The sequence below is a fragment of the Notolabrus celidotus genome, chromosome 9 (genome assembly GCF_009762535.1).
Source record: "Notolabrus celidotus isolate fNotCel1 chromosome 9, fNotCel1.pri, whole genome shotgun sequence".
NCBI classification, from domain to species: Eukaryota; Metazoa; Chordata; class Actinopteri; order Labriformes; family Labridae; genus Notolabrus; species Notolabrus celidotus.
Window position 1 is genome coordinate 18,983,012 of NC_048280.1, and position 16,349 is coordinate 18,999,360.

At 41.7% G+C, this 16,349-nt stretch overlaps 1 protein-coding gene across 1 annotated transcript; it reads left to right on the top strand.

Annotated features, from left to right (window-relative positions):
• Window positions 1-1,318: 1,318 nt before the first annotated feature.
• Window positions 1,319-16,041, top strand: rasl10a (RAS-like, family 10, member A). Its single transcript, XM_034691962.1, has 3 exons — window positions 1,319-2,349; window positions 11,857-11,981; window positions 14,058-16,041. Exons 1-3 carry the CDS (start codon window positions 2,134-2,136, stop codon window positions 14,326-14,328), a joined length of 612 nt encoding a protein of 203 aa, XP_034547853.1. The 5' UTR covers window positions 1,319-2,133; the 3' UTR covers window positions 14,329-16,041.
• Window positions 16,042-16,349: the final 308 nt, after the last annotated feature.

Genomic DNA, 16,349 nt, shown 5'->3' on the forward strand with positions numbered 1-16,349 from the left:
CTTTTCATACAACAACAAAAAAAACTTACAAAGAGAGAGAAAAATATGATGGCTTATGTTAAACACCATTGGTCAATTTAAGGGTATTTTACAGCCTTAAACAGAGCCCATGGTCAGTCAAATTTCCAGGTAGTATCTTTCAAAAAGCACATGTCCTAAGTCACCATGCTCTCAAAAATACACAGAAAGTTTCCACATCTTTTAGTCCTTTTTTAAAATGTTTCTGTGTATTCACTTTTTTCATTGATATGCAGCCATATCTTTAATCTGGGCCCCCATTCAAGGGCCCCCATTCAAGGTCTTTCTATATTTTCCTCAAGAAATCCTAAAAATTATTTAGCTTGCAAAATACACAACTCAATAGGTACAAACTATTCCCTTCTCCGTGGTGGATTAGGAGGGTACAGCACTGAATAACAGCCTTAGGTTCCACCAGTATTCTTAAAGACAGAATTTTGTCAGTCATATACATACATCGTAATGTTATTTTTAGGAGACCACAATTAAGAAGATCTGGAATATTGTCACAGAGTTTAAGTAATTTCACTGGTGTCCAGTTTACTGTAGGTACACATCAGCCAGTCATACTGAAGGAGTGCAAAGGAAGAATTTGCTGTTGGCACTTGGGCTTCCCTCATACTTTACCCCATTCATCGTTTGATATTTCTACATTTAGGTCAGCCTTTGAAGCCTAAAATGTTGCTTCTGTGGTTGACGCAAGTTGTACAGTAGTACATTTTAACCTAATTTCTGCTCATCAATTTCTGTAGTGAGCAAATATCATCACAGCTACAATTGATAAAACTACAAATGAATCTGTGCTTATAAAGTACATTAGTATTTGGGATCCTTAAGTGGCTTACATGCCTGCCTGCCTTTTACAACAGTGCATAACTTATTGATACATAAATATTAACAGTTTTGTTAAACATTAAGCCTAATTGATTTTAAACCATTAACAGAAGATGTTTTGGAAGTAGAATTGCGTCAGAGACCAGAAGCACATATCAAATGATTCACATTGACTCCTCAGACTGTCCCTACTGAGTGGAAGTGTGGCCGCAGTGTGCAGCTGCCATCCCGCAGTGATTGATGGGCCACTGGGCCTCATCCCTGCCGGAGGGGCCTCTTCAGTAAGAGGTCATCTTCGTCAGAGATATGATGCTCAGTCTCGAGCTGTTCCTCCGTGACCCTCGAACCGGGATGATGTATATTGTGTGTGGCCTGCTTCGTTGCCATTTATTCCCCGCGTATGGGAGCTCCAAGCTTTCACACGCCTCGCGCACGACATGATCCTATTGGATGAGAGAGGGGGAGAGAGACCGAGAGAGACAGTCTTCAGCTGCTTATGTCTCTGAAGGCAGACACAATGCTCGTTAATAGGCTCCAGATGCCTTCACAGAAAACTCGCATCTGCAGCCTGTGTGGGTTTCTCCATCTCATTTAACTCACGCGGATGTGAATTTATCTTTCAGTCAGCGCCAGGAAATACAGATTATGGGGCTGTGTGCGGTTTCAGAGCACGTGGAACGCGTATTTGCGAGGCCAGTGGCTACTGCGCGCGCGTCCTGCCTGTGATGGAGGCGCGCGGCGGAGGTTGTGGTTGTGGTGCATCGCTGGGAATGAGTGAGAGGTGCAGAGGAGGAGATAATCAATGAAGACACCGAGGGCTGCTGCGCGTCTGGACAAGGTCAGAGTGTAGCCTGGGTGAGATTATGCCCATGTGGGGACGACAAGGACGGACTTTTACGCTTCCTCTCGGGGGACAGGGTCGCCCGGGGATGTCCCCTGAAAAAAAGCAAGTTTTTCTCTCTTTATTGGATCGCAGAGGCGGCGAAAATCCCTCCATCTACGTGATCATGGCTGGGATTTATTTCTGACAACCTCCAAGCTGCATGGATTATAATTTTATGGAGATAAAGTTTTTGCGCTCTGGATGATCCGCTCGGTCATTGGTTCGTGTTATCACACGCAGTTGAACCCGGTTAAGGTGATTCATTAGCTGCTGCTGGATTGAGATTCCACCAGAGCAGCAGCAGTAAAAACAGCGGCGGCCAGCTGTGTGTCTCTCTGCACGGTCACATCTGTGGTTGTCGTCGCCGCTGTCCATGGTGCTGAACTCGAGCTCCAGGAATGGTGGAGACGCTGAGTATCGCAGTCATCGGTGCTCCCGGAGTGGGGAAAACTTCTATAATCCGCCAGTTCATCTATAACGATTTCTCGGAGGTGTACACGCCAACCAGGACCAGATATGTGTACAGACCCTCCGTCATCCTGAACGGCAACATGTACGAGCTGAAGGTTTTGGACGTCCCGCCAATCTCCTCCTTTCCATCCAGCTCCAGTCAGGTATCATGTCACTGTCTGTAGAGAGGTTTTGATTTACCCGAGGAAGATAAACACAAGCTTTAATGATCCATACAATCTCTACTTTAAGTGCAAATCTGTGGTTTTCCTTAACGACAAAACACCTATTTTATTTATTCTTCCCGCACTATCAGATGTCCCTAGTCTACTAGTTGCTATGGAGACCCGACTGACTTAAAGCCTAGGAGAGCTTCACTTTGACGCTGTAAACTCTCTCTCTCTCTCTAGTGAGGAAGAAATGCCAGCTTGCATATTGTTGTTTGTTAATTACAACATGTCTCCCATCAGAAAGCAGTGTTAGGCTGTATTTCTTTATAACGCAGGCACTGGTTGAATATGGCTTTTGAGCACAGGTAGTTATGGCACTATTTTGCTGCAGGCATCACCTGGTTAAAGTCCAGATTTAAAAATAGAACAGGCTGCCCTTTTATTCACGGCTACAGGTCAGATGCCACACCTCATTAGCTGCAGACACATCTGATTGCAGGGTCATGCACCACAGCTCTGAATGCACAAGTGTTGTTTGCAAAGCAGGGACAGTGAGGAAGTATCTGTGGTGTTCTTGATGCTTTGTTATCCCTCTGGAATGCTTTTCCTTTTGAGAGTAGTTTACATTGTTTGCAGGTCTGTCTTGAAACGTGTTCAAGTTTATTATGTAGGCAGAAACAAAATCACAAGCTTTACTGTTACTGCATCAGTGGACAGAGTAATTGTTTCTACATGGAAAAAGTCCTTTCCTTCAACATTCCAAGTGTGAGCAATGGCAGGTAAATCTACCAATTCTGTCCAAATATCTATTATATATTGTCATCCTTGGTTTTAATATTCACTGTTGCTTGAATACTTCTGGTTTACATGTGCAAGCTGCTCCAAACAACGTTCCTCCAAGTGAGATAAATAAAGTTGTTTTATTGATTGAGTTCACACACAGGCAAAGTGAGCCCACAGCTTTATGATTCCAGCATATTACATGGATATCCGCTTAACTTAACACTCACTTTAGTCCAATATTCTCCCTGTAACTGTCCCAGCATGGCTTCTCAGCAGTCAGAGTGGAAACATAAAGAGGGAATTTAATTCAAATAGGCTGTAATTTTCAAAGATGTCCCCTTGATTTAATTAAATTAGACTGCCAAAGTAGCTCTAGATGAACTTAATTTCTCCACAGAGCGAAGGCTGTGGATTTCATCAAAACACTTACATTTAAGTAGCTGCAAAAAGAGATCTTATCTCTAAAAAAGTAGCAAAAAGTATAGATTAATTGTATGTGTGAGTGTAACAGGCCATTAGGTTGTGAAGCAAAGTGCATCCACTCCAGGCCTCAGCTGACTCAAGGTGTTTGTTCACTTCCTGTCCACTGAAGCCTCAGCGGAGAAGCTTTCAAGATAGAAATCTCCAAGGTCACCACACCTGACTCTGCTGCTGCTTCTGCTGTTGAACATTTCCCCTCTTCTCTCCCTGTCAGTTTCACACATAGCCCTCCCAGTAACAGCTGTGGTTATCTACACCGACGAGGTGCCACTGAAAAAATGAGATCAGGCCAAAGAGGAAACGACATATAAAAGGAGCAGAAACAGAGAAGGCAGAACGTGAAGCACCCAAAGTGTAGGTTTGGAAAGCATGTGTTGACGTAGAAAACATCTGACTGGTGGGCTGAAAGGCTGGAGCGATCATTCTGTCAGACAGCTGAGTTACATGTAACTATTCTGCTAGACTTAACATTTTGTTATCAAGCCTTATAGAGCCTTAAGAAGTCTGCTTCATTGTTTCCTATCTGCAGAGACACTAAGTAAAGACATCCTGATTGAGTTTCTTCTTTCTTCTGCTAAACGGTGCTTAACCCCCATTAGGGAACAAGTGTGGTAATGTAGGTGTGAGCGGACAGCAGGGAGAAGACATGAGGAGTCTACTGAGTGTAGGATGTGTTTGTGGGTCTCGCATGACAAAGCTTTCATCTTTTGATAAATGGTATTGTGTAAAAAACTAAATGCTTGTTTCAGAGTGTGGCGTCTGTCTGGAAGGCCGCTTTGTGGAAGGTAGACAGGCAGAGAAAACCATTAGCTGAGTGCTGCCACAACATTTCTCATGGACGGATTTATGGTTCTTCATTTGCAGAGGAACAACCCTTGGAGGCCGGCTGTACTTTTTCCTCTTTGCTCCTGTCCTGCTCACTCACTTTGTCTTCTGTTCACATAGTGATGAGACAGGGGGCATGTTTGACTCGCAGCCCTGGTTTGTATTTGTCTAGCGGCCAGAGCAATGCACCCTGGGTCAGGGGCAGTGGATACAATAGGCAGGCCCATAAAGAAACCCTGATTGAAATTTACTTGAAGCACACAGTAGATTGAATTAAAGCACAGTCCCTGCTAGAATACCACTGGGAATAAAAGACCAACAGAGGAGACAGTAGGAATTTGCTGCAGTCAATTAGTAAAGGTTGCACAGAGTTTAATGGACAGCATTGATATAAGGACACCAAATGAGGTTTCCAATGTCCTCTGAAATTTGTGATGAATAAGCTGCAGAATGAAGTGAGTCAGTACGCCTCCATGCCTGTGCAGCATGTTAGTGTCTCATCAGTTCATATTATATTTGAAGGAACAACAGTAATGTTCTGGCACGCTACTTCTGACCTCAGTTTAAGCACGTCGACAGCCATTTTTATTCACTTCCACACTGGATACAGGAGAGTATTTCAGTTACTTCACTATGGGGCTGAGATGTGTAATGATTTGTTTGCTTTGTGGTGTATCTGTCTGTTGCTGATAGCATTGCATTTAGACAGCATCTGTTACAGTGTGTCAATAGGATGCAATGACAGATGGATTTAAGCCTGACAGCAAATTCAGCAATGATTTTTCTTCTTCTTCTTCTTCTTTTATCTGTTGTTCTTGCCATCGTGTATCTCCGTGACTTCCTCCTACACACAAAGCTCCATCTCCCTCTCCTGCTCTTTCTGGACATTTTTCTCAGCTATCTCTGTAGATCCTCTCTGGAAAGGCTGGAAATGATAGCTTTTCTTGTCAAAAATAATTTAAATGTGGCTCTCATGGGTCCGCTGCAAATCTGATGTGTCCTTATGTGGAGGTGTACAAAGCCTTAAAGTGTGTGTGTGTGCACCAAAGTTTCACTTACATAAGTTGTTATTGGAAAATAAGAATGACAAAACTTACTGTAAGTAAATGAATCATGCTGTGTTCTGAAAACAGTACCTTTTAAACGTATAGCTCATGGGAGAGAGTCACTGTTATGAGCATGGTGCAAGGTATAGTTTCATAACTTTAAAAACAAATATGATGAAGTCAGATGAGAGGGTCCATATCTTAGTGTCTGTAACTTGAAGCCACTGCCTGAAGAGGCCTAAGCTCCTCTAATGCTCAACATGATTTACCCAATTTGTATTATAGAAACGTTTTTGAAGCATTCTGTTAAACCATTAATGGTAATTTTTACATCAATCTGTTAATCTATTGGCAGATGTCTAATGACGTTGGTCTCTAGGAACAAAGGCAAAGCTTTTGGGGCTTATGGTGTAGCCAGAGCAGCCATAAAGAGCTTCAGTTTCTGTGTGCTGCCATTGCTTACTGTCAGACTACGACTTGAGGAGCGAGAATTGAGATGGCGTTCCTACACAACATCTGAGAGGAGATAATCTGCTGTAATTGTGGGCAGATTTTTATTTATTGACACAATCTAAAGCCAAATGGTCATTAAATGACTGGAAATGTAAGCTGAGCTGCATTATGCTGGATTGCATTCTACCCTTTTGCTCTGTACACGGACTGTTTTCCAGCAAACACCCAAAGCTGTATTTATAGCCAAGCATTAAAAAAAAACTTTGCATCTGGGATTTGTAGTCAGTCTATGAACTTTGTTCATTTTTAGCTTCAAAGGAGTTTTATAAATAGGCAAAAACCAGAATGCCCCTAGATGCAAAAACCATCAAAGCAACAAACGTGACGGAGCTGCTAGTTCCAGCATGTGATTCATAGGACTCTTAACGATCTGCATAAATAGACATTTACATGATAAGATTTGGTAGGCTTTCATTGCATACATAATGAGGACTGCTCTCCAGTTAATTTAAAACCATGGCCATGATGGAGGTACAGGTTGCGTATGTCAGGTATTTCGGTTGTTCAGAGAGCTGCTTAAAGAACCATGTAACCTGTCCCATATTGGATTAGAGATTGTCATTGGTTCAACCTGAATCATCACAGATGGAAATCTGTTTGAACAGAAGAAGAGCAAACACCTCAGAGAAAATACACCATACGTTCAGAGATTAAAAGCTATATTTGACAATTCAAGTAATGATGTAGGATTTTCTGAGTGAGAGCAAGAAACAAGTATCACACCATCCTCTCCATGTCCTCTGAACCAAGGTGAATAACTCAAGAAGACAATCAGGTTTACAGATGTTATTGGCTGCCTGCTATAGGTCACCATTGAGTAATGGGATCTTCATCCGCAGGGGATATAATAGATTTTAAATTTAAACCTGCGAGCTCGGTCCACGTGTGACATATCTCTAATTGCTCATCACCTTTCCCCCAACAGGTTACCTCAGCCTCCCTCTTGTGCTCGAGTATTGATCCATCACAGCCACTCATTACCATTAAGCTGCTTCCTATAATATCAGGAGACATGACAGCTTTGCCTAAGCCAGCTAAAAAGTGACCGTGGCCTGCCGTTGTCAGGGAAACATGAACTGTTTGGCTCTTGAGGAGCAATGGATGAGATGCTCTTTTTGTGTGCAGTGTTAAGACCGACTGGAGGATACAGACAGTGGCACCACACTTCACGTTCACGCTCCCACAGGCACATTCTCACATCCTGCGAGCACACACAAATAAACATGCCCACACATGCATTTTAAATACATTACATTTCACTGTCTTAGCCATGAACTGCTGTACTTTCTCGTCACCTTGGCTCCTTTTCTGAATTTCAACATTTTTCCTCGTTTGGCTTGGTTGAAACGCTGTTCCTGTTTTCAGCCCCTCCTCCACATTTAAAAACAGGACTTGGATGACAAAGAGATATGAGATGAGAACACAAGCTGCTATTTTTAGCCACACAGGGATGTGAAGCTGCAACTGAAGCCACAGTGTGCATCTCGTGTAGACAATTGCTGCAATTATCAAGAGAATGGTGAGCTGTAATAATATGTGAGTCTTGTTTGCTTTGCAAAATTAAGTGAATATTTCTTTAATGATTTGCCTTCTTAACATAAATTCAGATTTTAAATTGCATTGAACACTCTGTGAAACAAGTGACAAGAGATAACCGTGAAAAAAACCCATATGTCCTTCTTTGTCTGAAAACTGACTCAACCTGAAGAAAAAAAATCAGTACTCCTCATTATCTCTCTGCTAAGGAGTGAGGCTTTTTCTTCCCCCTCTCACCTCAACACAAACATACTGACGCCCTCTTCCAATCTGAGTGAAGTCAAATTACTCCTCTGTGACACAGATGTGTTAGTGCTATCATCATTAGAAGCTGCACTGATCACTCTAGGCTCCCTCAGCCTTCCTTGTAACATATTATCACCTGATCTTATTTGTGCAGAATGCCTGTGTTGCGTGTAGATTTGGAAAGCGCCTTTTCTCCAATCATGAGAGCATGGTAATTGGATTTCTCACATTGCTATTACAAGTCACACAAGCTGTTCTAGGAGGTAGAGGAAATATTGTAAACACCAAGTAGCATTACTTTCATCGAATCAATCATCATCACACACTGCATACATTATCTGTTGCTGCTGACTGGAGGTATACAAACACCAACAGGTCTAATAAGTAACCTTCTGATATCTGTTTTTTAACACAACACAGTGATATAAACAAAGCTCCTCGTCCTTTAGGACAGCCTTCAATACCATGACATCATTAGCGATAATAGTTTGTTTCAGGAGTGTTAATATAGAGGATTGTATGTGTGTCTATATTCTGAGTGCATTATTGGAAGGTACTTTTAAAAAATATGTTTATAATTTTATGATCAAATACTAAGAATTACAACATGGAAATAATGCGAGGGCCTCATAGTAATCCAAACTAAAAATATGTCATAACTCAACCACTTTAAAATTTAAGAAAAAAACATTTCAAAGAATAAACTCATTTGTGACCTTGAGAAAACTAAACATTTTCATTTCTAGAAGTAGCCTAGCAATGAATCCCTTATCAAACCCCAATTTGCTCCTTTTACTGCTTTTTTGGTCTTCCAGCAGATTAAATCAGCGACATGACATTTTCATCAGTGAACTCTGCAGGTGAGGTAGTAACTTGATGAACTAGTCACGCACAGCAGAACCTATTTTGTTAAAAGACGCTGAGCTAACATTGGATAAAGGTCTGGTTAAACCTATCATGATTATGCACTGAGGGGGAAAAAGTATTGTTTCATGTTTGTGCACAAATGACAACCTTCTTTGGCCTCACAAAATCCTGTCACAATACTTGTTTTGAAAATTCTCCACATGCCAAGGCAAGCCCTGGCTTTCATTGGGCTTCACCCTCGTAAAAAGCCACAAAACCTACAATTTTAAGTGATAGGTAGGAATTTTTTGGAGTGGGGTTATGTGAGGTACTTAACTTTAGTCAGAGTGTTAGTCAAAAATGGCAGGTGCCATTCCCCACATTTCAAGAAGCAGAGTGGAAAACTGGTGCTGGTGTCATGCCAAACAATGTTATGCTGTGCACAAGGTGAGCAGAAAAATGTGTATAATGAAAATCTCACCCAAAAAAAATGTGTTTTGAAGGACTATTTTTCTCATCTTGCCTTGCTTTCTCTTGCCATCAGATATTCAGGTCCTTTCTAAACTGGATATCTTTTTGGAGCGTGTAAGACAAAATCATAGCGTAAACTCCTGATGTTGGAAAAAAGGGCATTGACTCCGTTCAGCCACTCCCCCAATAACATTTTACCTCAGTAGTTAGTTTAATGCCACAACAGTGTAAATATTCTAGCCTTATCTCGAGGGTATGTGAGATATGACTTAGCTAGATTTTCCTTATTGCAGGCGCAATTAGCATTTTAATTTCATAGCTGCAATCTGATTTGGATGTCACTCTCACAGTGGGGAATTAAAATGCAGTTACAGTCTTGTTGCTGTGTTACAATGAGTTGTGTGAGAGCTGTTTACCACTTTAGTAAACATTAGCATAGGCTGAGAATTTAAACTTCTTCATTTTATAATTTAATGGTTTAAAATAGTGATTTTAGCCAGAGAACGTTTGAATGCTAATGTAGCAGTTGTCTAAAGGTAGCTAATGAATAAAAAAAAAGAAGCAGCGGAATTATAACATTTTTATCTTTTTCAGAGTATTTACACAACCCTCCCCTTTGGGACTTACCTGAACCTGGCATAGGAGGAAAATGGCTGCTGAGGAGAAAAGGGGAAATAAGGTTATGGAAAGTGCTTATTACTCCAGTAACTAGGACTAACTTCAGCTACATTGTACTTCGATCACCACATAAAACAGTTCATGTTCGGTCATGTTTCTTCCATTTACGAAACATTGCTTAGGTCTGTTCTGTCACATCCTGAACTGGAAATGATCATTCATGCTTTTGTTTCATCCCGACTGAACTATTGTAATTCACTTTTCACCTGCCTCAGTAAGTCGTCCCTCCATCGTCTTCAATTAGTCCAGAACGCTGCTGCAAGGCTGTTGACCAAGTCCAGCCGAACAACCCACATCACTCCGATTCTATCTTCCCTACATTGGCTTCCAGTTAAATTTAAGATTCATTTTAAGGTTCTTGTTTTTGTGTATAGAGCTCTGCATGGTCAGGCTCCTGAATATATCACAAGTTAAAGTTTCCTATTGTCTGGAGTAGATGTTATAGTAGTAGTAGTAGCAAAGAAAGTGAAAAGCACTTAAATTTGTCTTGTATGCTGTCAGCTGTTTGCCTGCCAAACAAAGTGAATTGAACTGAAATGAATGAAGTTAACCTGCACACAGTTCCTAACGGTCTCCGGGTCTCCAGACCCTTTATTAGCAGTGTGCAAGCACCTCCGAGGTTATGTTGACACTGTTTCTGCTCATCCCTTGATCCCTTCACCACTGCTTTTTTCATCTTTTCGACATTCCCCCAGGGTTGCGTTTGTTTTCTCATTTCCCTCCCTCAGCAGATCTTTCTTCCCAGCCCATGATGTTCCTCTGTTTCCCCCGTCCTCTTTTATCAGATCAAATGCTTATAAATTCATTGCATGCTGTTGGAGGCGGTGTCGTCGGTGGCGGTGGTGGGTTGGAGAGAGCTCTGAAAAAACACAGCATGAATAGAAGAATGGGTTTCTGTCTTTCTATTGAAGCTAGTGTCCCCCAGTTAGGTTCAAAAGTAACCTTTTATGTGTTTTAATTATACTTTCAAGCTTATTACCATCAAACAAATGTTGCTTTTTGCCCCGCTGCATGTGCGCTCCATCTAAAAGCTTTGTCTTGGGAGAAGCGACAGTTAAACACAAATAGTTAAACAGCATCATGTGTTCCTTTTTCATCTCCTGACAGAAGGTCGTGCTTTCTTATCTTTCATACGCTGTACCCTCTGCTCTGTCCTTGAACACGTGTAGCTGGGGCACTGTGCAGGGCTTACTGCTGGGCCACCACGTCATCACATTTTATAACTATATTCTGAGCTGTTTGACTCCGAGGGCCATGCACGCTTCAGGACTTTATTGACTCTGCACTTTTCCTCGGAGGCTAAGCAGAGGAGGCAGGCGAACTGTGACTTTGAGTCAAAGTGCTTTGGAAAAACTTTCCAGAAACACATGCTTTAAGTGCTGGTGGATCTTTGAGACTATTGTTATGCACAGTGGTGCCTTGAGTGAATTAGTACTCGTAGCACTGTGTGTAGTAAAATTGGGATATGTGCTTTTATTTTTTAAACCTAAAGTTGATGTGGAATGCTGTTTTATGATACTAAAAGCTGTATATTTTAATTACACTGCAGGTAAAAGTGCAACTGGGGACCGAAAGACTTAAACTCTCTCTGTAATATCAGTGTCATGCTCTGTATTGGAGTTGAATTACCTTGTCCCCATTATGTAAAATAAATACAAATTCAAATTCAGGTTTTAAAAGGGCTCACCCTGACTCTCACATAATGTATAATAAGGTTAACAAAACCATGCCCATATGATGATGATTAGCAGTCAATGTTTACAGTGCTTACATCTAAGTTTAGCATACCAAGCTTTGCTGACTAGCTCTAAACACAAGTCCAAGGTTACATGGAATTTTACGAGTTTTGACCTGATGTAGCCATAGAATGAGGAATCACCAAGGTGTTTTTATGCCTGCACAACATTTTAGCCCAATTTATCAATTACATGTTGCGATATTGCACAAGATAAAAACAAAAAATGACGATGTGCTGGATTAATAAAGAACAAATGAAAAATAATAAAACAAAGAACATTATCTCTGGATTTCTACTGGTTAGTACATTCATGTTTCTCCCTCTGTCTGTGTCCATTAGGAGTGGCTGGATTTGCGCTGCAGAGGTGTTCGCAACGCCAACGCCTACATCCTGGTGTATGACATTTGCTGCGTGGAGAGCTTTGAATACGTCAAGATGATCAGACAGCAGATAGTAGAGCACAGGTATGGACTGTAACCAAACATTCCACCAGCACTGACATGCAGCTTGTTAAGCCTGACTGGTGATTTCAATGGACACCTTCACATCAACCTTCTGGAGACAGCAGGCAATTTTTTTTCTGCCTTGCCACAAAGCTGTTCAATTACACATTTGTGACAGAATGACATTGATAGATCGTCTGCTTGCTTGAAGATATCTTTTAATCCAGAACACTCCGCCCTGCATCCTGACAGTTTAGTAATGACATTTGATGCTTGCATTGCTGCATGAGAGCTGCCTCAGACGTCACTACATCTCTGCTGAATTAAAGATAATTCTCAGGATATTTCTGGTCTTACTGAACACTGTAGAGCTAAGGGTTTGACAACCATGGAAGACACAGTAAAGGTCTCCTGCCAGGCATCTCACCATTAAAAGCCAAAAGAACCAAACACTGGTAGGAAAAGACGCATGAAAGGCATCACCTGCTCTGTCGTCCATGCTGCTGGCATATCTGCATATATTTACATATTCAAACCTGCGATTGGTTGGCCTCATTTGCTCTGCTATGTTCTAGAACTCCAAACAGCCAGTAAAGATCATCCCCACCCTTCTGTAGCTCCAAATGTGTTACCATGAATGTTTATGGCCCATGACAGAAAACCATTATCACCAGCAGCTGGGGGAGCAAGGGTGAGAGCGAAAGGAATGAAAGAACAGGGGAAATGTGTGCTCATACTGCAGGAAAAGATCTAAGGTCACAGTGGAGGAGGGAGGAAGCAGGAGGAAGGAGCAGTGAGGAGATGGATACTGTTTTTAAACTGCAATCCTAAAGGATGGAGCTCTACGCACACAGGGAGGCTGTATTATAGATGTCAACATAAAGGAATTAAACTGTTTATTGGACTTGAAAACGCACTTTAAATACTTGAAATGCACCATAAAATTCAGCTGATAAAATCAATCATAAACAAAAAAACACTAAGATTTCTTTTTTAGCTGTGTTGCCTGCCTTCAGCGTAGGAAAGACTATGACAGTGTGGCTTTATCACTCCTGCATAAACTTCTGTATCCTCACACGTAAGCAGTACATCACGCTGCACTGACAAACTAAAGCTTGAACAAATATGTGAGGAGGTATTTTTAAGTCTGTTATGTGAGCACAACCTGTGAGAAGCAGAAAAGTGAGAGGATAACTACACTGTGTTTTCCAAACCAACATCTTAAAGAACCTTGCCTTGGGGGACTTGAGATTTGTACTGTAGATATCTCTCTTTTTGTCTTTCTCTGTGTTGAGCTATCTGTCCATCTGTCAAGGCAGACATGCAAATATGCACAAGTGAGCAAACCCATGTCAGAAAATAAGGCTTGATGTAACAAAGAGAAAGCTTTACTCACAGATAGAGGATGAGCTAAATTGTTAATGCAGCCGCTTTAACAATTTACACCTCAGCTGATGTTGAGCACTGCGAGTCAGCAGGTGTCTTGTGCTTACACACATCACTGCTCCTGTGAAATTCACAATGTACCTGATTCAATCAGTAGTCCTCAATAAACCCAGATAGTCTTCCAATAAAGAGTTGTTATTTTCCTTGAAAAACAATAATTAAAGTGTTCAGCTTCACTGACTTTGATGCCTAATCAAATAGAAAATTATCCAAGTTAAAATGAATTTCAGTGAATCAGTGAAAGAGCTTTGGCTTAGTTAGTTTTCAGCTTGGCTTTCCAAAACGGCATCTTTTACTGAAAATAGTTTGATGTCCTCATAGATGTTGATGTTGTAGGATTTAGCACCACAAACACTAGTCTAAAATCATTAATTTATTCCTACCTCTGGCAGTGTATACGGTTTCACACTTCATAATGCTGTAAACCAGTTGCTGCTGAGTGTGGTGGGAGGCCCCTTGAGCCTGTGAGCTGTAATCCTCCGGTCCACCCCCGCACACCTCAGAAAGAAGGAAAGAAAAAACTGCACATATCTTTCACACCCCCAGCTATTCACTGTGACAAACACCAACATGATATCTGTGCTTTCTGAAATGACCCCTTTTTCCCTTGCTGTTTTTTTCTCTCTCTTTGCTTCTCACATGCTCCTGCAGGGAAGGCAGCAGCAGTGAGGTGCCGATCCTGGTGGTGGGAAACAAGAGAGATCTTCAGCGACAGCGCTTCATGCCTCGCAGGGCCGTGTCAGTCCTAGTGAAGAAGACGTGGAAGTGCGGTTATGTGGAGTGCTCGGCTAAGTTCAACTGGCATGTAGTGCTGCTCTTCAAAGAACTGCTGGGCATTGCTGTGGCGCGGGGCATGCGCCAGAACCACACCTCCATCCGTCTTCAGGGGGCGCTACAGAGGAACCGCTGCACCATCATGTGACCCTGAGAGCCCCATCCACCCCCCTCTCACCTTAGGCGAGGAGTGGCAGTGGAGAAAAGAACTTCTTATCTAAATGGCTGGAAAAATACCCTGTGGCCTCCTGCTTTACTGAGCTGATTTTTCATTATGAGGTTTATTAGACTCTTGCGCTGTAAGGACACTAAAACTCCACACATGGTCATCCAACCACTTCCTACTCCAAACCTGCCAAATGTATAGGAGCAGGGAGGGAGGTAGAAGAAGAGGAAGCAGGTGAAAACCTATGTGACTAGAATAGCACAGTTATATTTGCTCACATTAACTAGACAGCTACACATTTGAGGCTGTTCATCCCAAAGTGACACAGCAACAGATGCATTAGAGGGTTTACACATGACCCTGATAGGATGGAAGCTGGGATTGTGAGACTCAAACAGAGAGGCAGCAATATCACCGAGTCTTCCTTTTGAATTTATCATATTGAGTACAGTTACATTTACAGTCAAGCACATGCTCATACCTGACATGTTTGGATTTCTCTGAAGGTGTGCGGTGAATAGTCGACAAAACAGATTAAAAAAGAGCAAAAATGGCTTCATATCTTTGAGAGATTATCACGTAATGTATAGATGCGATTGGATGGACTTAATTTTAGATTCTAAGAAGGTAGCCTGATTTCTTTTCTTTCCCCATCCCTTCCCCAAACTTTGCCTACGGTAAAAGCTGAATGCAGAGGAAGGATGTTCTAAGGTTGTCTTGCAGCAGAAAATACTGCAGTCCCTATCGTGATGTACTATAGGGCTTTAATCTGCTCCCTCCTCTCACTCAGTGTGTCTGTTTCTGATGAATACATTAAATCCAGGTAAGTGGGGACCTGCAGGAGGCTGCAGAGCCCGAAACAAGAACCTGGGCATGCAATGTCGAAGCTTGTGAGAGAATGTGTGCGAGAGAAAAGGAGTGGGGGAGAGACAGACATGAGGCAGGTTTGATATCTGACATTCAGGCAAGCAAAGGACAGACAGCACGATAAAAGACTGATGTTGAAGCTTTGGATTAGGTAGGAGCAATAAAATCCCTCATAGTCCGAGCTGACTATATGTACCACCATATTATACTAAAAATGCCTCATACAATAGAAGTACTGCACTTGTGCTCAGATTTCATGCCGAAATAAGGAAGCAGAGCTCAATGACTTCCCCATGAGTGCATCACTGACACACAGGGAACCTTAATAAAGCTTGCATATCAGTATCTAATTGGTAATATTGTGAGATTAACAGTTGCTTTTTCCTTTGATTAGGCTTAGCTAGGTAGTATGTGAACATGGCTGCACTGGAAGTAAGCAGACCTGATGTATATAAGGGTGAGTCATAGAGTTATTGAATTGCATGCTTTTGTTGGTAGAGCCAACGGGTCAGGGTTTAATTGCACTGATGTGAAAATTTGATATTGTGTTTAATTTTTTGTAATACATGGTTTTCTGACACTGTAATGAGCAGCTGTGTGGAGTGAATGTGGTTGTTTTTCACTGGCATGTGAGAGCACAAGCTCATGATTCTCTCCCAAGATGTGGTGTTGATCCCAATCAGGACAGATGGCTATGTTAGATTGTTTTAGTGAGAAAAAAAAAAGAAATATGTAGCAGAGATATCATAGAAAGCAACTGTGTGTAGCATGAGTTCTCATCAGTTTGTCTGCTGCGCGTTTCCAAATAAAAAGGGCTACCGTTTTTTATCAGAGTTGTTACCTGTATTTATTTTTACTGTGATAGTACCGTGGGTAATTCTGCTTTTTTTGACACCTGAAGAATTATTAAATGCATTTGAGAACACCATACTAACTGGTCACTTTTGAATCCTGTGCAAGCACACCACATTCAGATGATTTTGACAACACTGCCACCTTGTGGTGAAGCAATGTTATCATGAGCCAAATCAGACACAACACACACAAGTCATCCAGTTATTGTATTAAAGCCGAAAATGTGTATTAAATAAAACTAGTTGACCCATCCAGTGACCTCTCTTACATAATATGTGACC